The 22,314-nt window shown below is 33.5% G+C and overlaps 1 protein-coding gene across 12 annotated transcripts in view; it reads left to right on the top strand.

Moving 5' to 3' along the window:
• The window catches only part of mmd (disintegrin and metalloproteinase domain-containing protein mind-meld), a 575,647-nt gene that overhangs the window by 515,977 nt on the left and 37,356 nt on the right, over positions 1-22,314 (top strand). For 10 of the 12 annotated variants that reach the window (XM_075298290.1, XM_075298293.1, XM_075298297.1 and 7 more), the window contains exons 17-19: positions 34-214; positions 669-819; positions 9,648-9,786. In XM_075298290.1, coding sequence (XP_075154405.1) covers positions 34-214; positions 669-819; positions 9,648-9,786 — 471 coding nt within the window. The remainder of the gene's footprint in view (positions 1-33; positions 215-668; positions 820-9,647; positions 9,787-22,314) is intronic. The other 2 variants (XM_075298292.1, XM_075298294.1) reach the window with 1 other exon arrangement.

The following is a 22,314-nucleotide window of genomic DNA, read 5'->3' on the forward strand; positions in this document are numbered from 1 at the left end:
TTACATTAACAATTCGATTATTTCTTTTGATAGAGCCGCCAGTGGCCAAGGTGTTGCTGCTGGAGAAACCCCCGATCATGGCCTAGTCAAAGATGGCACACCATGTGGCGAAAATTTGATTTGTCTGAATCAGACATGTGTCAGCATTTTTCCACATGTGGACCAAACAAAATGCCCCACCAACAATCTGGGCCAGGAATGTTCCAATCGAGGGGTAAGTGTCAATTACTCAGCCATTTCGTCGTCCGCTCCCACCCCTCTCCGTTCCATCTTCTGGGCTCTGAATAGAGGTTATTGCAATAATATCTCCCGTGGTTTTGGCCATGTCCAACAAATATAAAGCTTTATTTGTTTCCTTTAGGGCTTTGGCATTTCTTTGATGCCTTGCCAACACAATTTTGAACGGCAAGAAGAAAAAAATATCGAGAGAGAAAAAAGAATCCATTCCAATTAGCGAGCAGTTGTTAAGGTTTCCTTACTAGGAATGAATGGAGACCATAAAAAATACAGAACAAAACAGAACAGAATCCGCAAACAATTGTTATTTATTTGACCATCGACAAAATTCAGCGCAAATTTTCATCTACGAAGGCCATATGTGCCAGCGGTGATGTCCTACTAAAAAGATTGATTTCCTTCTCTTGTCTTCTTGTCGTCTTCCCCCACAGGTTTGTACAAACACAAATAAATGCTTCTGTGACATGGGATGGGGAGGATTTGATTGCAGCCTGATTGTCTTACTAACCACACCACTGCCAACGGAAGCCCTGCCAACGCAAGAAAACACAATCAAAATGGAAAAGAAGGAGACGCCGTATGGTAAGCTAAATCTACACCACAATCACAAAACTAAACTGTGATCTACTTAAAATCAAATGAACAAAATAAATCGTCAAGGGTATGGGCGGGAGGGAGAATGTATATCTTACAATCCCTCTCCGCCCCAGCCTTGCTGGCAAAATCCAAAATTCCAACTCTAAGGATGCAGTCAGCCAGGCGGGCATTTTATTTACACTCTCACACCTAAGTTTAGCGCCAAAAAAAAAAGTGAATTTCGAAAATGACAATGGTAATCCATAAGAGGACGATACACACACACCCATACATACCTAAGCCACAAATACACCAAAAAGATCTACCTTTGACTACTTCCCCTTTTGAGATGAGATGATGTGTGGAGGAAAGTCTGTGTGGTAGACAGACAATGCGTTTCATTGATAAGAATGAAATCGCACACCCTATGTATTTCTTTTCCTTTTTGTGTTTCCTTCATTTGAAATTTGCTTTTATACGCCACCTCACCCATTGCAGCCTCCTCAGAACAAGATAGAATCAGCACATTATCCATGGTCATCATATTAACCGTAATCGTGAAATGCGTCTTCATTAGTTTCGCAACATTGGCCGTTTGTTACAGGTAGAGTACCCAGCAAACCATCAAACATATGTGACCATATTGTTTATGTTTATGTTTTTTTTTATTGTATTTGAGGTCTCTTGTTTTTTATTTATGTTTTTTATTCTTTCAGTGTACATTTTATGATTTTGTTTATTGTTAGATGGCTATCATCAAGTTTTTGCTTTTATCTGAGATTTATTTTTTTTTTCTTAACGATTTCTCATCTTTTAAGGAGGTGTGTGTTTGTCTTTTCTAACAAAAATCGAATAAAAGATGTGGGACTCTTCTTTTTATTTTATGGCTTTTTAGTTGATTCTGTTGTTAGTTTTTTTTATTATTTCGAAAAAAAGAACATCATCCACAAAACATGGATAATGGATAAAGAAGAAAGAAAAAACAAACACTTTCACAATTAAAACGCTTTTACTAACAAACAAATAATAATTCACATGCACACACACAGACTCACGCTCACACGCTATGTGCGTTCAAAAACGAAATCTAAACAAAAAAGCTCAAGGAGCCTTAGAATAAAAGACATTCGCTTGATTTTCTGTCCTTCCTCGCAAACAATGCGGGCCCAAAAGAAGACCAACCAACTATCACTAACATCACCACTCAACGCAAACGAAACCAACTATCACTAACATCACCACTCAACGCAAACGAGAGATATGCAGTGTGTGTGTGCGTGGGTGTGTCTATTTGGATGTGTGTTAAAATGCCCCCATATATAAATAAATACTTGCTCAACGAATACAAAAACACAGATACGAGAATAATCTATGGCAGTCCACACATTTAGGGCTTGGATTGTAGTTTTATTCTAAATAATAAATGCATTGGCACAATTATTTGCCATAATTGTTGATTTTTGCAGGACCCACTGTCCCTTACAGAATGGATTTGGGTACATTACATTTAATTTGGGTATACAGAGAAGTTTTTAAAAAAGAAAATTTGTATTACGATCAAAGAAAAAATATTATTATATTATAAGATTTAAAATGGGGGTTTTTAATTAGCATTGAAGTAAGAAGATTTTTTTTTTTATTTAAAGAAAATATATGTCATTCTCTCAAATAAATTATTAATAAGATAAGCTCTAAAAAAATATTTTCTAATTAATTTTGAAGATGATTCATCCTTGACTATGAGTTGGCTTGTTTTTTTTCAGGTATGGGTTCCCGGGTTTATATTGCAATTAGTAAAATCGTTGGCGAAATTATTTGTCATAATTATTGATTTTGGCAGCTACCAGTGTCCCCACGGAATTTATTTAACCCTTTCACTACCGAAATAATCCTAATGTTAAAAACTTTAATTTTTCTTCTGGGCTTACTTGTACTTGTACATCATGTAGAACAAAAATTTTAATTTTTAAGGCCTATCTCAATTACTTCAAGAGCTATATGAGTTTGTTCTGAAAACTTGATTCTTGAATTGTAACTAAATGGCCTGACGAAAATAAGCGCTGTTTGGTCCATAATATCTTTCGAAGTCTGAGAAAAAATACAAACAAGAGCTGGAAAAAAATATTAACTATAGTTTTTGTATGAATTTCCATTTACTGGACTCAAAATTTCATATTCTTGTTTATTGTTTATATGGAAAATATTTAAAGCTTATTTATTTATATCTTTACTTTAAAATAACATCGAAAAATAAATCGAAACTAAGTGGGGAAATAGAGTTTGGTGTCGTTTTCGAATGTCCTCCTAGGTGGACATCAGTAGTGAAAGGGTAAAGGTATAATGAGAGGTTTAAAAAAAAGCTTTGTAGAAGGACGAATTTTCCTCAGTTTAAGAAAATAAATCTTGTTTTAAGAAAATAAAAACTTATTTAGAATATATAATTTATTTTGGAGATGTTAAATCCTTGACTTTGAGGTGATTAGTGTATAGGAAGTTTTAATGGGAATAAGATTAAGGGCTTAGAGACTTTATTCTAAGTACATAATAATATTTAAATTACATGCGATAATTGATTATATTTACAGCTTCCACTTATTCGACTGAAGGGAATTTGTGGCAGTAGCTTTAGGTTGGACGTAGAGAAAAAATCTTAAAATAATGGAATTTAAGTAAGACTAATTTTCTTTAATTAAAAAAAAATTGTTTTCAAAATATAAACTAATGCCATGTTTCTGTAAATTGCACGAAAATCAATTCGTACGAAAAAAATTCACTCGAAATCGAATCAATTTGGGTCTTATTCCTTCTCTGTGATATGAACAACTTTCTTTAATTTATAAGAAATAAATATTTTTGTTAAAAAACAGATTTTCTAATTTATTTTGAAGATATTGCATTCTTGCCCTTGAGTTGAATAGAGGATAGGGATTTTTAACGGTAATAGGATCTCTGGATCCTTTACAAATTTTATTCTAAATAAAAATGTTCAAATTATAGGCGATAATAGTTTCTATTCACAGTTCCCAATGCCCCCATAGAAAGGAATTGGCTACATTAGATTTAGTTTGGATGGAAGACTAGAATGTTGGTCTTAGTCAAACAAAATTTTCTTATATGTAAAGATACCCATTTTTAAGTCGAATCGGACAACATGAAAATGTATCGTCTTTCAGAGCCACCGTGGTGCAATGGTTAGCATGCCCGCCTTGCATACACAAGGTCGTGGGTTCGATTCCTGCTTTGACCGAACACCAAAAGTTTTTCAGCGGTGGATTATCCTACCTCAGTAATGCTGCAGACATTTCTGAGGGTTTCAAAGCTTCTCTAAGTGGTTTCACTGGAATGTGGAACGCCGTTCGGACTCGGCTATAAAAAGGAGGTCCCTTGTCATTGAGCTTAACATGGAATCGGGCAGCACTCAGTGATAAGAGAGAAGTTCACCACTGTGGTATCACAATGGACTGAATAGTCTAAGTGAGCTTGATACATCGGGCTGCCACCTAACCTAACCTTGGGACAAGAAAAAAAAAACTTTATAACAAATCTTTTGCATATCCAAAAAATAGAATTATAGCACTTTTACTTTAACAGATCAATTAGTTAAATTACATTACGATTGAAGTGCAAACCCACAAATATGGTCTCGTTATAAAACTCTCACAATTTTATAATATTTGACCTGAATACAATTTCATTCAAATGAACATTTCTAGTTGAGCTCATCTCAAGGACAAATTATATACTCATTAAAATCTTAAAACAAGACTAGCAAGCAATTGTAAAAGGACATTGGGAAATAAAGTTTCAATATAGTCCTGAAAAATTAATTATAACTATAGAGTATATTCTATGAAAAGCCTAACAATTATTTAGTAAATAATTTGTAATTACGTATTAATAATAATGTTGGCATTACGATGCTTAATAGGTTTAAATCTATGAGTAGAGTAGAATACAATAGAAATATATGAATGGTTGCATCTTACAATTGGAGCATATAAACAAGGTTCTTTAATTACATTACCGTATGAATGGAAAATTTCTTAGTTGGTTGACTTAATTAATTAAGCTTAGAGTAGGCCTAATAGCCTTACAAATGCACACACTCACACGCACTCGCATCCACACATGTGTTCTTATACCCACGTGCAAATTTATTATGGTAAGGACTGCTATTTTTAAATGTAAACTCATGAAGACTTTAAGCACGTGGGCCTCTTTGCCTATAAACATCTCACTATGAGTGTGTGTGTGTGTGTGCGTGTGAGTGCGTATATATTTGTACTGTTGGTTGAGTAAAATCATTATACTCATAAGTCATGTGATGCATCACATTCAAGTGAATGTGTTTGTGTGTGTGTGTGTTTACTTGAGTTTGTGTTGATGTGCTATACAAATTGTGAAGAATGACATGTCCACGTGTATGGATTGCCACATCAATTCTCGTATCTGTGTACCATATTGAATCACAATATTGTATAATTATCCACTAGTATCAAAAAGTACCCCATATATGAATGTATCTATGTATGTATGTTATCTAAGTGTATCTGTATGTCTTGTACGTATGTAAATTTGTGTGTTGTGCAAAAACAACAATAACGTTTGATTTTAATCATCATATCAGCGTGAGTGGATGAACAAGTGTTTAAGATTCCATGTCAATTTAATTTCGGTATTCCTTTCTACCATCTTCTCTCTATCACTCTCTCTCTCTCTCTCTCACTGTCTTGCTGTTTTATTCTAGTGATTTCCTTCAAAGTCTTAATGATAGAGATGATTGTCTATATGTATATTTCTATCAAGGATCATATAATAATGCTGTACATACATGAGAGCGCGTGTGTGCGTATGTGTGTGTATGGGTATTGATATATTTATGTATGTCCTATCTATAAAATACAAATGTTATTATTATTCGTATAATCCTTAAAATAATAAATATGTACATATATGTGTTTATGTATATGTATGTGTATATTTCAATTCTTCTAAATCTCTATCTCTCTCTCTCTCTGTGTGTGTCTCTATGTATTTTTCTGTCTTTATTTCAATGTTTTTCTATAAAAGTCTTTCTCTATGTTGTATGAATGGACTGTGTGTGTATGTGTATGTGTGTGTATGTGACTAATAAACACATGTGGGTGTGTTTTGTTGTTTTTTTTTTTTGTGAATATATTCGTAATTTAATGTTTTCCACAATAACAACACTTCTCTAATGATATCATTTTACTTACCACACTTCTTGTCATCCATTCAATGAACTTGGTCAATATCATTATGCCAAATTGTTTTTTATTTCTTATTTACTTTGTGTTGGTGCACTTCTTATCTTCCTTTTTAATTTACACACCAAAACTAAGCACTTTTTGTTTGTCTTAATATTAGACTTTTAGATTATTGTCCAATGGTTTAGGGGTTTTTCGCTATTTAACAAGATAAGATATCTTTTCAATGTCATTTAATTGAAAGAAATATATTTTATTGACCTACCAAGAAAATCCACTTCAATGCCTTAGTATTTATTGGCATAAATACTACAAAGTCGATTTTAGCCTAATTGATATATATCACTGATCATTTCAAATATTAAATGTTTGTGTCTGTTTCAATAACGAAATATACGATAAAAAGTCACAAAATTTAAACAATTGAATCTATTTGAAGTAATGCCAATTGTCCTTAAACTTTAAATCATATGGTGGTGGCAAATTTTTCCCTCTCTTATTGTTTTGTTTTTAATTTACTGAGTTGTATTAATAATTGTATTGTTTAGCTACAACAATACAACTGATGTCTTTAATTTCTTACATTAGCTATTTAAAAAATGTATTTTCTAACTTATATTAAAAGCAAATAAATTAAAAATATTTTTTTTTTGGCAAAACTTTCCAAAAATTAAAGGGATAAAATTTGCCACCATTGAAAATTCTTTCTCTGTGCATACTAAGTAACATAAAATTTTGACTCAAATCCAAGGAAAATTTCAAAAAATAAATCGTAAAAAACGCTAAACGTAATAAAATTACAAGAAAATTATTTCATCTAAAGGTGAAATGATTATTAAAAAATAAATAATTGATTACCACCCATTTAAAAATTTCGTTCTATTAAATTTTTAATTAGACCAATTAAAATATGGTAATTGAATGGAAGTTGTCGGAAAAATCAATTAATTTTGTTTTTCTCGAAAATATTTTTAATTTCTAATTAATTTATTCATTTTCATGACTGAAGCAATTTCAATTAAAAAATTATTTTTTATCAATTAATTTCGTGAATCACAAAATATTTTTTCTGTTGTGTATCGGTTTAAAAGTTGACGACTCCGATTGGCATTTCAGATTTAGATGTCGTTGTCAATTTTTCATTAATCGACCCTGCCAATCATCTCAGTTCATATCGGAATATCATAATTTATTTATTTTAAACCGAAAAATCAATTCTAATTCATATATTCAACTTAGAAAATAGAAAGTTGTGATGCTATCCACAATCGTACAAAAAAATTATAAACAGAATCCCGTGTAGCTTTTCAAATTGTTGATCTAAACTGGAGTTGTTTTTCCAAAAAAGTAATTGAATTTAGTTTTGAAGACTATTTTCCATATTCATAATTATTTACTGATAGTTGATCGAAGGAATTTGTATGGTAATAGTAGGTTTCACGTTTACGTTAACTTTTATGAATATGGGGGTATATCTATACATTTTAGTTGAAAGAATATAGGAAAGTTATTTAACAACTTGCATAACTGATTTAATTTCATATATTTAAAAAAAACACACACAATTTAAGTTCTCCTGAAAATAGAGATTTTCACAAAACCTCTCTCTGCTATCGATTAATATTTTTGTAATCACTCTATGCCAAAAACAAACAAATAAATTCAGAAATAAATATAACTATCACTTGTCTATATGATTTTCAATTTCACTGTTGAATAGATTTCCAACATATTTAAATTTAATTTACCCACTTACCACTCATGGAAATTAACAGCAAGACAAAAAACAAACACAAATATGAAATCAATACATTGTGTGTTATGTATACATAAAAGTAACATTCATATTTTCATTTTGTTTTTAACAATAACACAACATTCATCGTTAACATTTAAAATTAATTCACATGTCTGACCGGGCTCACCCACATTGTGTACTTTTTGCCCTTAAGAGATGAAAAAAAAACACAAACAAACTGCATTTGTTTATTTTCATTTCCACTCTAGCATAACTACAATAACAAATTGGTAATATAATTGGATCAATATAGATATTAAAATTGACTGCATTTCCCTTTATAACCAAAAAACAAAAATGAATAAGTGAAAATAGCCTAAAAACCAGGGCAAAATGAAAAGTCCTTCAATCGCTTTAGTAAGTACCCCATTCGCATACATACATGTTCATCTGTAAATTACGACCACCAACCACCTGTATTCGTTGAAGGATGTTTTTGTTTTTCTTGTTTTTTATTAACACATATCCAATGCCAAGTGTATGAATGAATGAGTATGGGAGCGTATAAGATAGTATGTATGAATGAGAATGAGTGTGACTGTATGTGTGTGAGTTAGTTTTGATGATGAAGAAGGTTTGATTGGAGGTGCTTAATTAATTATTTATGGAAACAGTTAGTTATTTCATGTTCTCTCCCTCTCTATGTGACAAGAGTTTCAATCTCTCTCTCTCTCTACTTCTCACTTGGTGTCAGTAACTCCCTTTCTGGATTTTATATTTGTTTTATACAAATCAACTCATCGTTTATGCATGACATATACACAGATCGCATACACACTCAAAATTACATACATGCATATGCATAACTCACTCACCAGAAAAGTGACAGCCCCATATAGTTACATATCTCACACTTACATCCAGACGAATATTTCATTTTGTGCATTTCTTTTTTTTTTTTTGGTTTTGCATAGTATGTAGATGATGAATGAATTGAAATGGATGGGCTGACTGATTGTCAGGCCAGACCCTGTCCATCAATGAACTCAAATAGAACTAAACAAAAAGAGGTCAATATCCATTTGAATAATGCGCGCTTTTTGGGATTACCATTGTCATGGCGTGCTGAGATTTTTGTCCCATTTTGTATAGAATGTAACAGAAAACTAGAAACTATGCTAGAATAATAGGCCTTGCTCCCCCACATACAAACAACAAAAAAAAAAAAAAACAAGCAAACAACAGAGGGCATTGGAGGTTTTTATTGTCAGTTACCATTTTAAAAATAATTTTTCCCAATTTAGATGTATTGATGTAGCTAACACAACATATCAATTGTTTTTAAATATTTCCTGCCACTCGATATCAAATGTGAAAATGCTGAAACAACAACTTGACTTCATCGACAACATCAATGCTGTGCAACGACATCGCCAACGACTAAAATACGAATAAAAAACAAAAACAAAAAATGTTGAAAATATTATTAATAATATAAATGCTGATATGAATCTCACGAAACGCAACCAAACCCCCGTTTGGAATGGATGGATTCTCAATATTGATTTAATTGAAAATATTTTTGTGTTACTCTTTTATTTGCCAAACGAAAAAAAAACACACAAATAACTTTATACAAATATACCAACACCCATATCCATACACGCTGAAAAACCATACTAATTTTTTTAAATATATCTATGTGTTTACCATTTCATACTCATATCGAAACATTCGATTGCGTTCGCAAAACCCTAAACTATTGTTAAAAATCTATCTATGAAATACAAAATTTTTTTGAATAACTACGCGTATACGCTATCACCGCTACCACCACTCTTAAACACAATCTAATGAAACTCGTATAGAGAACTACCATGGCTCAAATACAGTATTCCTAGTTGGTGTACTAATGTCAGTTGTTGGGTTCGTTTTTGTAACATTCACCTTGATGGCACTGTGCTACAGGTCAGTTGTAGTACATAGAAACTTCTCCCTGTGTCTGAGGTTAGTTGAAAAGAAGTAATGAAAAAACCAGTATTTGATGAGAAACAAAGAACGAAAAAGAATAATAATTAAAGCTAAACAATCGAATTCTATTACGATTCTTTGGTTAATTAACAAAGCGATCTGTTTTGTTTTTAATTTTGTGCATAAAACAATTCATTGCCACATTGCCCCCCTGAAGTCAACCAATCACCACTACCACCCACATCCACACAACACAAAAAAAATAACAATCCTCCACATGCCACCCAACCACACTCAATGACACATGGCAAGCCGCTATGAAAGACTCCTTATACACGCCACGCCACACCACGCACACACTTTAACACACAAATTCACAGTCTAACATTATAGCCTTAAACATATGCCCACACACACACACACACACAGAGGCCCACTATACTCATCAACAGCAAAAAGAGAACAAACACAAAACACTGCCATTTCCGATATTTTCTCTCATTAGTTTTCATTTAACCAAACAAAGATCTCTGTGTGTGTGTGTTTGTGTGTGAATACGATTTTATTTCATTTAAGTCTGTGAATACCCTTTTTTGATGTTTTGTTTAAATTGTTTTTCACATGTTTTTTTTTTTTAAATTTTTATAAACAAAAACATATTTTCCTTTAATGTGGTTGCTGAGGCAAATTGCAAAGCTCCTCTTTTTCTCTTTTCTTGCTCTGTGTGTGTGTGAACATTTTGCAATGGCCCCATTTTTTTAAGTTGATTTTTTTTTTCATTATTTTTGTATAGCCCCGAAAAACAAAACCTAACTAACAAACTTTCTGTATGTCTGTCTGTCTGTTTTGTTCTCCATGTATATACACATACATACAAACGTATTAATTTATGGTTTCTCTTGTCTTGTGTTCAACTGTCTGTTTGTTTGTAGTGTTACTCGTATTTATCAGAAAAACAAAATGGAAATCATAACTACATGTATACCATAAATCGATGTTGTGTTCTCAAAATTCCCAGCCTCCCCCCTTCATCCCACCAAAAAACAAATAACCATTTTCTGGATTCGATATCTAAAAACAAACAAAAAAACTAATAATCCTTTATATTCATAAAACTCGAACTTTTGTATATTGCGCTGTCAAATTTGCTTTGAATTCACTGTAATCAACAATAACCACAATACCTGGTAATTGGCTTAATGCACACTTCCCACAACCAGACTGCACTACTCAACCAACCGCCCACCCAGTCACCCTCTCCACTTTCCATCAATTCCTCTTCATATAAGCTTAACCCACATATCCTTTGCTCAATCACTGGACTTTATGTCGTGAACATAAATCGAAACCAACATCACGTTCAACTCCTACCACCACAACCCCCCCCTTGCACTGACCCCCACTCACCACTATCCCTTCAACCAAAAAAAAAAAAAGATGATATCAACTTCATTAAACTCGATGTTTTAATTTGTAACTTTTTTGTTCCTTATGAAAAAAAAACAAAACGAATACAAATTTTTAATGAAAATGGAAATATCCTTTTTGTGTATATGCCAAAAACGAAAAAGCAAAACAAACCAAGATGAGAAAATTCAAAAACGAAAAGCGTATATTGATAAAGCCGATATACGAAAAGCTGGAAAAAAAGCGAATAAGCGAAGCCGAGTAAACTCAATTTTTCATTACTACTTTTATGGTTGTCGTCGTCATTGTGACTGTTAGCATTTATGTAGACTCAGTACTCAGTATCCAGTATTCAGTATTCACAAAAAAAAAAAAACTCGTACTCGTTCCACCACTTCAATGATTTTAGAAGAAAAAAAAACATAAAGCCAAAAATTATACAGCAAAAATATATCCAAATCCTACAAACAATACGTACCGTAAGCGATTCCATACCAAACAAAAAAAAAGAAATTTTAACACTAATATCATTCGCATTTGTTAGCGTTTTCGTTTCATTTTACCCAACCTTTGTCGGGTTTTCTTGTTCTCTTCATGCCAAAAAAAAAAAAAAAAACTATCAAAAATCAAAAGAGACCAAAGAAGACCAAGTTAACGCTGGATATCACTTTATATCTCTCCCATTCACGAAATCACTCATTCCTTTTCCATACCATTTCTCTTTTCACGATTTGCCAATTTTTGTTTTCCAATATTGGCATGGCAATGGTTGAATTTTTCCATTAACGAGTCAATCCATCTAACTGTAGAAGTAATTATGGCCTTCAGGTAAGTTTGTGTTTGTAAATACCGACATGATATTACAACTTTCAGCTCCAGGTGCAGCCGTGTTCTTGGACTAACCAACAAAAAAGCATAGCCAAAAGACTAATGAAAAAAGGGTTTACATATATGACCTCAAGAAAAAATGTCTTTTGAAGTGAAAATTGAGTCAATTTATTGAGTATTCATAGATGTAATTTAAATGCAATGACTTGGGAAGATCTTGCAATTTTTTTTTCTACTGGGAACCATTAAAATGTACATGATTCGTAAGGTAGGAAGAAGGGGATTGGTGTATTTTATATAAACCGACTTAAAGTGCCAAGTAAACGGTCTAATTGATGGGCGGTAGATAGGTCAACATGAGAAAAAGTTTACAAACCAGCTAAGGCAAGGTTGGGCAATTCGTCAAAATAATAGACTGATATAAACCAAAACCTTTAGTCTGGAAGAAATTTATACCTCCAAATTAATGAAAATCAGATAAAAACAGGAAAGTGGTGATAGATTTAACTGCGCGAACCACCGTTTTTGTGCAATAAGCACACCTAAGAGACTTTGTCTCACACGCAGCTTTTGATTTTTATACCCTCCACCATAGGATGGGGGGTATATTAACTTTGTCATTCCGTTTGTAACACATCGAAATATTGCTCTAAGACCCCATAAAGTATATATATTCTGGGTCGTGGTGAAATTCTGAGTCGATCTAAGCATGTTCGTCCGTACGTCTGTCTGTTGAAATCACGCTAACTTCCGAACGAAACAAGCTATCGACTTGAAACATGACACAAGTAGTTGTTATTGATGAAGGTCGGATGGTATTGAAAATGGGTCACTTTTACGTATAGCCCCCATATAAACGGACCCTCAAATTTGGTATATGGTCTCTAACACCCTTAAAAAATTGGTCCACATCGGTCCACTTTTACGTATAGCCCCCATATAAACGGACCCTCAGATTTGGGTTGCGGAGCCTCAAAGAGAAGCAAATTTCATCCGATCCGGCTGAAATTTGGAACATAGTGTTAGTATATGGTCTCTAACAACCATGCAAAAATTGGTCCACATCGGTCCATAATTATATATAGTCCCCATATAAACCGATCCCCAGATTTGGTTTGCGGAGCCTCAAAGAGAAGCAAATTTCATCCGATCCGGCTGAAATTTGGTACCTGGTTTTAGTATATGGTCTCTAACAACCATGCAAAAATTGGTCCACATAGGTCCATAATTATATATAGTCCCCATATAAACCGATCCCCAGATTTGGTTTGCGGAGCCTCAAAGAGAAGCAAATTTCATCCGATCCGGCTGAAATTTGGAACATAGTGTTAGTATATGGTCTCTAACAACCATGCAAAAAATTGGTCCACATCGGTCCATAATTATATATAGCCCCCATATATACCGATCCCCCGATTTGGCTTGCGGAGCGTCGAAGAGAAGCAAATTTCATCCGATCCGGCTGAAATTTGGTACATGGTATTGGTATATGTTCTCTAACAACCGTGCCAGGATTGGTTCATATCGGTCCATAACTACCCTACGGGAAATTGGTGCAAATTGCCACTGACGGACCTATCACAGAACTGGTACCGGTACACCAGTTAGTTGCAATTTTTAAATAGTCGTAATTTATTGATTTCCATACTCGCTTGATACTAAAATCTTATTGGATCTACTCATTTAGTGAAATAAAATTATCAATGTAACCTATTGCTCGACATATTTCAAAAGTTTTTTATTTCGGATGCGATTCGGTTGTCCAAAATGAAATAGATTTATAAGAGTTTGTCCGGGACTGGTTTCTGAGTACCTATCTATGGAATGCTCCTGCTAAATTGTCCCAGGACGTGTCCTTTGGAATGAGTCCAAGACGTGTCCAAAAGTGGAAATTTACCCCGCCAATGACAAACCCATGTTAAAGTGACTAGTCCCTTCCATACGTTTTGACCAGAACTGGGACTGGTCCATACACACCAGGGACTAGTCCTGTACCGATCCTGTGGTTGATCCATTTCCCGTAGGGTATGTATAGCCCCAAATATAAACTGTTCTCCATATTTGACCTCAGAAGCCTCTTGGAGGAGCAAAATTCATCCGATCCGGTTCAAGCGTGCAACGTGGTGTTAGTATATGGTCTCTAACATCCATGCAAAAATTGGTCCACATAGGTCCATAATTATATATAGCCCCCATATAAACCGATCCCCAGATTTGGCTCGCGGAGCCTCAAAGAGAAGCAAATTTCATCCGATCCGGTTGAAATTTGGAACATGGTGTTAGTATATGGTCTCTAACAACCGTGCCGGAATTGATCCATATCGGTCCATAATTATATATAGCCCCAAATATAAACTGTTCTCCATATTTGACCTCCGCAGCCTCTTGGAGGAGCAAAATTCATCCGGTCCGGTTCAAATTTGGAACGTGGTGTTAGTATATGGCCGCTAACAACCATACCAAAATTGGTCCACATCGGTCTATAGTTATATATAGCCGATTTCCAATCACACAAAAATTGGTCCATATCGGTTCATAATCAATGGTTGCCACTCGAGCCAAAAATAATCTACCAAAATTTTATTTCTATAGAAAATTTTGTCAAAATTTTATTTCTGTAGAAAATTTTGTGAAAATTTTGTTTCTATAGAAAATTTTGTTAAAATTTTATTTGTATAAAAATTTGTCTATCTATCAAATAATATTTTTTTTTATAGAAAATTTTGTCAAACTGAATTATATACGTATTTAATCGGCCTTTTTTTGATTTAATATATACCACGTATGGACTTACTTACAATTTAGAAGACGGTGTTAGGAGGTTTTAAGATACATTGCCATCGGCAAGCGTTACCGCAACTCAAGTAATTCGATTGTGGATGGCAGTGTTTAGAAGAAGTTTCTACGCAATCCATGGTGGAGGGTACTCAAGCTTCGGCCTCACCGAACTTACGGCCATATATACTTGTTTTTTTTTTTTTCTTTTTTTTTTTGCCCACGATGAAAAGAAAATTTTGAAAATTCTGATTTTTGTCTTCATGAGCCTAAACGTTGCGGACAATTAAAAAAGCAAATAAAGAAAAGCTGAAGTCGGGCAGGGTCGACTATGTTATAGCCTGCACCACTTTATGGATTTAAATTTTCTATGCCATCTCAAATTCTTTAAATTTGTTTGGTACTATATATAAGGGATCATAATCACATACTCCTGTATTTAAATCTGACCCGGTCTGGACAAACTGTGTTATACTTCCACAAAATGTATAGATTTAATATTAAGGTCGGCTAATATCCTGGGCTGAAACACAGCGTGGCGCAGGGTATAAATATGGGAAATATTAAATTTAACCCTAGACAGTCATCCTTCGTCTAGGGTTAAATTTAATAGTTGGTTCTCATTTTTGCTCACGATGCAAATTATAGCATTTTGAAATAAGCCGTAGTCAAAATGACGAAGGATGACCTTAGTGTACAAAAACTAAGTGTTGAAGCAATTTTTAGGCAACTTCGCAAAACTGCATTTATGTAGAAGATTTCCTATGAGCCATTTTTTCACATGATTTTATAAGGAAATTGTGGGTATTTTAGCCATTTTTGTCCAAAAACATATATATGGGCATGTATCAAATTTGGCATGTATAGTAAGAATGCTTCACGTTTTCACGTAAATCGGAGTAAGAATTTGGTCTCTGTGGTCATATCTGTACTTTGATTACAAAAATGTGTTCACAGACGGACGGAATGACTGACAAGGATATATCGACTCAGGGGCCGACCCTCAGCATTATTACCATAGACCCCATGTGTCTATCTGCTCACCTTCTGGGCGTTGCAGTATGACGGAAGGTAAAAAACAAAACAAAATTTTGTAGTGGAGCAACAGATCTTTCGAATAAATATTTACACTTTGTTAAACAACAAACTAATCATTGTAATTAAACTCTAAATTAAAAATCTACGAACTTACTGTTCGACCTAATATGTTACGCTAGATTTAAATTTTCCAAAAATTAGAACGAAAATTACTCAGAGTGTAATATCGAAGAACACTTCTTCGGAAACGTAATTTTGGACAGACAAAGTTCCACAATCTCTCTTTCGATGCTTCGATATATTATCAGCATGATTCTATTGGCCTCCTTGTTTGACAAAAATTTATTGGTGATCTAATTGAAATCAGCGTCTTTAAATTGAAAATTCTTGCACTAAATAGCCATCGGCTGTAGTTTATGACAAGTGACAAGCCATTAAAACGTAGACAGATTTCGACTGCAATTAAATTAGTTAATATAGACATAAAAAAAGACCATCAGGATGGTACTTGCAGGGGCTTATCCCATGGATTGTGGCTTGATAGTGGTGAACATGACTTTCATTTAATGCGTCATCAATTGGTTGACATGGAATCCGACTTTGGCCACCACCACATGACATGACATAAATGTGGTCATGGACAGAGAGAGAGAGAGAGAGATATGTTACTCAAACCACTACTCCATGTTCAAATGAAACTTTGTCTGATGACAAGGATATAAAACTGGCATTGTTATGGTCATTTCATGACTTGGTAACTTTTGACTCCATTATGATTGAGTGCATACTTGATGGCTTCGTTAATGATAGAGAAAATGAATTTGGAACACGGCTGCATTATGCTCGAGAACACATTCCCACACACACACACACACACACACAAACACAGAAAAACCCCGGTAGGCTGTCATGGCCAAAGGATATATGGATAGAGGTAAGTATGAGTTATTCATTTTCATGCTCTTCTACTTCATATTTTTCATATGTATTTTACTATCTACTACATAGTCGGACCGGGGAGTACGTACTAGTAATGTAGGATTTAGAGCATTTGAATTTATATTTTACTAAAAATGATCCAAACCGTATAGAGCATATTCCATAACTATTTAATGATCCATTTGATGATTGGAACCATTTCCCCCCTTGTATGACCCCTTTGGTCAATAAAGAATATGCCTTAAAAAAATTGCTGAAAACTTTTAAGCAAAAAAAAAAAAACGAAAAGAAAGCAGAAAAACTTCTCGAAATCGATGGAATGTAGTTAGTTGTCATTACCATTAGCTGTGATCTGAAGAACAGAGATCCGCTGATTGGATGGAGGCGAAAGCGGATCAGCGAGTCTCTGTTCGGATTGAGTTGTACACCACTTACATCTACACCTTCGCTCCATATTGAAAGAAATAATAAATTGGCTGTGTTCTGATTGCCAAAGAGTGCGTGTGTATGTGTGTGTTTTCTTTTTATTAAACACCCACTCACACACACACACGCATAGGCAAACAAATAAGAATAAAAATCAAAATCTAATCGCGCACACATTTTGAGTTATGGTGGTGCTTTCTACTGAGATAGAATGAAAGTCAATTGTGTCATCCAAAACGAACGAAAGGACATGATCGAATGGGCAACACGTCTCATGCCTGCCCGATACACATATAAAACATTGAAATTGTTGCATTTGTGTTTTGTTTGTGTATTTAACTATGTATGCATCTGTGTATTATAATTTGCATTACAACAACAATAACAACAAAAAACATGTATAAATAACAACAACAACAATCGCTACAACATATCGATTATGTATGTATGTATGTATGTACACTATGTATATATATGTATATGTATGATATATATCATATATTTCAATTAAGAATATACTATACTAACGACAGAACAACAACAACATCTACTAACACTAATGAAAACTAACAAACATATATACACACACACACACGCATAAAAATCTCCACCAACCACATCGAGCATTGTCACCACTGCATTTTGCCATTTTGTTTACAGCATGAAGGAAGGTAACACTGATATACAACAAGGGTTCTTTTGCAGTTTGTTAATATCAACTTAAATTGTTTTTTTTTTTTTTTTTTTTGTTTGCGACAACCTTCAGTACTTTGACGATAGATTTTTTTTTAATAAAAATATATATATTTTTTTGTATAAATTATTGAACAATATTCCTTATTATTGGTTCTTATTCTATTTTTTAATTTATATTATTTATTTCTTTTTTACATCTTTTGATGTGGAATTTGATGCATCAGCTAAAGTAACCGAATGAGTTTAATTACTTTTTGAATACTTTCAGTTCCTGGAAATTAAACTATACTAACCATCCAGTGAGGCATATTTAACCCTTTCACTACCGAAATAAACCTAATGTTAAAAACTTAAATTGTTCTTCTGTTTTTACTTTGACTAACAGCATGTACAACAAAAATTGTCATTTTGAGAACCTACCTCAATTTGAAGTAATTGAGGTAGGTTCTCAAACTGACAATTTTTGCTATATGAGCTTGTTCTGAAAACTTGATTCTTGAATTGTGACCAAATGGCCTTACGAAAATAAGCTCTATTGGGCCTATAATATCTTTCAAAGTGTAAGAAAAAATACAAAAAGAACCCGAAAAAGTATCAGCTATAGTTTTTGTATGAATGTCCATTTACTAGAAACATACAATAGGAAAATTGTCTCAAATTTTCATATTTTTCGCTTATTATTAAAGAAGTTTATAAAAATGTATTTTAGTGCTCACCAATATGGAAAATATTTACAGCTTATTTAGATTAAAGTCTCTACTTTAAAATAACATCAAGAAAAAATCGAAACTTATTGGGAAAATAGAATTTGGTGTCTTTTTTGAATGTCCTTTTAAGTGGACATCGGTAGTGAAAGGGGTAATATTGAATTTATATTTCTACTTGTTTATTAAGTTAGATTTTCCACAACTACCCCAAAAAGAACAAGGGAAAATTTTCTTATATTCAGCTGATAATAGTAGCTTTTTTCTAATAGTCTATTCCGTAACTTTTTTAAGAATAAATACTTCAAAAGATGTCCAAGCCGATATTTTTTACTTCAGAGAAATATTATCCTGAGTAAAATTTAAAAACCATTGATTATAAAGATTTAGAAAATACCCTTTCGATTTTTCTATGTCATATGGCATAATCAGCCCATTAAAGTAAAGACAATAATTTATTTAATAACTCTATATTTTTCTTCATAGTTATACACTCAAAAAAAGTGAACTCTCTATTTCACTAAAGCCAATTTAACTATATTTTAGTTCATAAAATTATTATGTTTGGAGAAAGTTTCCTTTACTCTAATAATTTTAAGTGTTTTAGTTCACGGGAAAAAATTATACACAAATGAAGTATAAAGATTTACTATATTCGTATTTCTCACCAAATAGTTCCTTATTTCTTGTTTGTAAGTTTGTAAATTTTACTACAAAAGCGTCCATCATGAACTTCGTATGTCACTAAAGACATTCTAAAACACCATATAATTTTAAGAAAAAAAATAATAGTTTTCTAACTCGAATACACCGAAAAAACGTGAACTGTTTTATAGGAAGAATGAACTACCACGCACGAAAATTGAACTAAATTTTACTCCACATTATGAGATTTCCACAAAGCGGTGTTAAAAGCAGGAAGTTTTAATGCCCTGTTGTACTTTTTAACTGCAGTTCACGAAATTACATCATCTCATAGAAGAAAAAAATAATTTGAGAACATTTAAATGTCAAACTGTCATATACCTACTCAAATTTTACTCTTAGGCAAATAAAGGCTGATACGGTCAAAATTTGGTCAAGGGAAAACGCGTGTAATTCGGTGAAATCGTTTATTTAAAAAATCAAATTAAATTTCTTTTTCAAGTTCTATTAGTATAAAATTCAGAAAAAATATTCAGTTAGGCTTTCGTTTTTCCAAATCCGAATTGCCGGGCCTCACGCTTGACACCTGCCATCAGATTTTGTACAGCCCCCTTGTCCACCTTCTTCGCCGCAGAAAGCCAGTTTGCCTTGAACTGCTGCTCGTCCTTAGCATTTTTTTGGTCTTCTTTAGGTTCCGCTTAACAATAGCCCCAGTATTTCTCAATTGGGCGGAGCTCTGGCGTGTTGGGAGGGTTCTTGTCCTTGGGAACCACCTGCACGTTGTTGGCGGCGTACCACTCCATGGCCTTTTTACCGTAATGGCAAGATGCCAAATCCGGCCAACACAGAACGGAACAACCGTGTTTGTTCAGGAAAGGCAGCAGACGTTTATTCAAACACTCTTTCACGTAAATTTCCTTGTTGACTGTCCAGGAAGTTATGAAAATGCTGCTTTTCAAGCCACAGGTACAGATGGCTTGCCAAACCAGATATTTCTTGAAATAGCTTGAAAATATCTGCTACCTTTCCCCCTTCCTTTTGTCGTATAAAACTCCTGTCCCGGAAGCTGCTTGTAGTCGGCTTTGACGTAGGTTTCGTCGTCCATTACCACGCAGTCAAACTTCGTCAGCATCGTCGTGTACAGCCTCCGGGATCGCGCTTTGGCCGTCGTATTTTGTTTATCATCGCGATTTGGAGTCATTACCTTCTTGTAAGTCGATAGTCCGGCTCGTTTTTTGGCTCGATGCCCGGTTGTAGACAATACACCCAGCTTATTTGCGGCATCTCGGAGAGAGAGGTTAGGGTTTAGCTTGAAACTACTGGCAACTCTCTTTGTCGTCTCAGCGGCTTCCGGCTTCCGATTTCCCCCCGATCCAGACTTCCTGGCTGTCGACAAACATTTCCCAAACACTTTAATTACATTTGTAACGGTTGATTTGCCAACTTTTAGCGATTTTGCCAGCTTTGCGTGCGAGTAGCTCGGATTTTCGCGATGCGCGAACAAAATTTTGATACGCTGCTCTTCTTGCTTGAACGGCATTTTGACAACTGAAGAGTGAATGCCAAATCAAAATAGGAGCAACATTCTACACACACACACCTTCAAAATGAGGGGTGTTCAGGTTTTTTAAATGCAAAATTGAAAGAAATACGTCAAGTTTATATTGACCAAATTTTGACCGTATCACCCTTTAGAAGAAAAAATTAATTTGAGGACATTTAAATGTCAAACTGTCATATACCTACTCAAATTTTACTCTTAGGCAAATAGCAATAGTCACCCATAGCTTTCCTTTAAAAAATCATTACGACTATGTGAATATTAGACAATATTTGTGGGAATAATATTGAGTAAAGAAAATATTGAATTCAGTTGCCAAAGTCATCGACAGGAGCTATTTATTATCATACAATTTTTATTTTATTTTTTTTTTTTTTTTGCGAAAAGAAAATTTCTATAAACTTTCAACTATCGCTCTAGAGTACTGAAGGTTTCATATAAATACGAAATTATTGAAAACTAAAGCCTTCCAACTTAATCACTTATCGGCAATGTTACCTACTATTCATATTAAAATTTTACCCAAATTCGATATTTTTAGTTTCATATTAAATTCATTTCAATTATTATTGGATGTGTGTTATGATTTTGCTTTTATTTTAAATTCGAAATTTTATTTGTATAAAATGTATTATCGAAATAACCTTTAAACATATTATTAATCAATCATATGTTTTTTTTATTACTATTCCATATTATTCCAAATTATATCTCTCCATTCCACACCAAAAAAAAATGAAATCTAAAATGTGCAAAACGAATCCTTCCAAACAAACGGGGAACAAACATAATCAAAAATCGAATCGAATCAACATCCGTTCGATATCATCGCTTCATCTATTCGATCCAAAAAAAAAACACAAATTCGCATACCTATATACCAACATGCAATACCAAAACACATGTATGCGTTTCTTGATCTGTGACTATCACCATCGCTCTCTTCATATTTCACTCTGGAAATGCATGCACTATGTGTGTTGCGATGGTGCCCGTATGTTTGTTTATGTGTATGTGTTTTTTTTGTACACATATTTATTTGTGTGTTTGTTGTTGGTTTAAATTCATAATGAAAATTTAATTAAAATATGGCCAAATATAAAATCGAAACCGTAATGATAAAACCAATAACAATGCCAATCAACATTAACATCAATGTCGTTATCAACAAACAAATACTAATACAACAATAACAACGTCAACAACGACATCTACATCTACATCATCATTGCTCTCGTATGGTACTACAACAACTACAATGCAAAAAAAAAACAAAAACCCCAAACAAATCAATCAACCACTCTAACTGAAATTTACCAATCTCATGACCATAAATCTATAACTAATCAAATAAACCAATCAACCAAACAATCAAACCAAAACTACCCACTATCACCATCATCATCAACAATATTACCATCATTATATTCAAATCCAAATCCAATTGAATCCAAATGCAATATTTACCCGTATTTTGAACAAATCAAAAAAAAAATAACCTCAAAAACCAAAACCAAAATCATAAATCGAATAATACAAATTAAT

This window comes from Haematobia irritans, chromosome 3, assembly GCF_050003625.1.
Source record: "Haematobia irritans isolate KBUSLIRL chromosome 3, ASM5000362v1, whole genome shotgun sequence".
Taxonomy (NCBI): Eukaryota; Metazoa; Arthropoda; class Insecta; order Diptera; family Muscidae; genus Haematobia; species Haematobia irritans.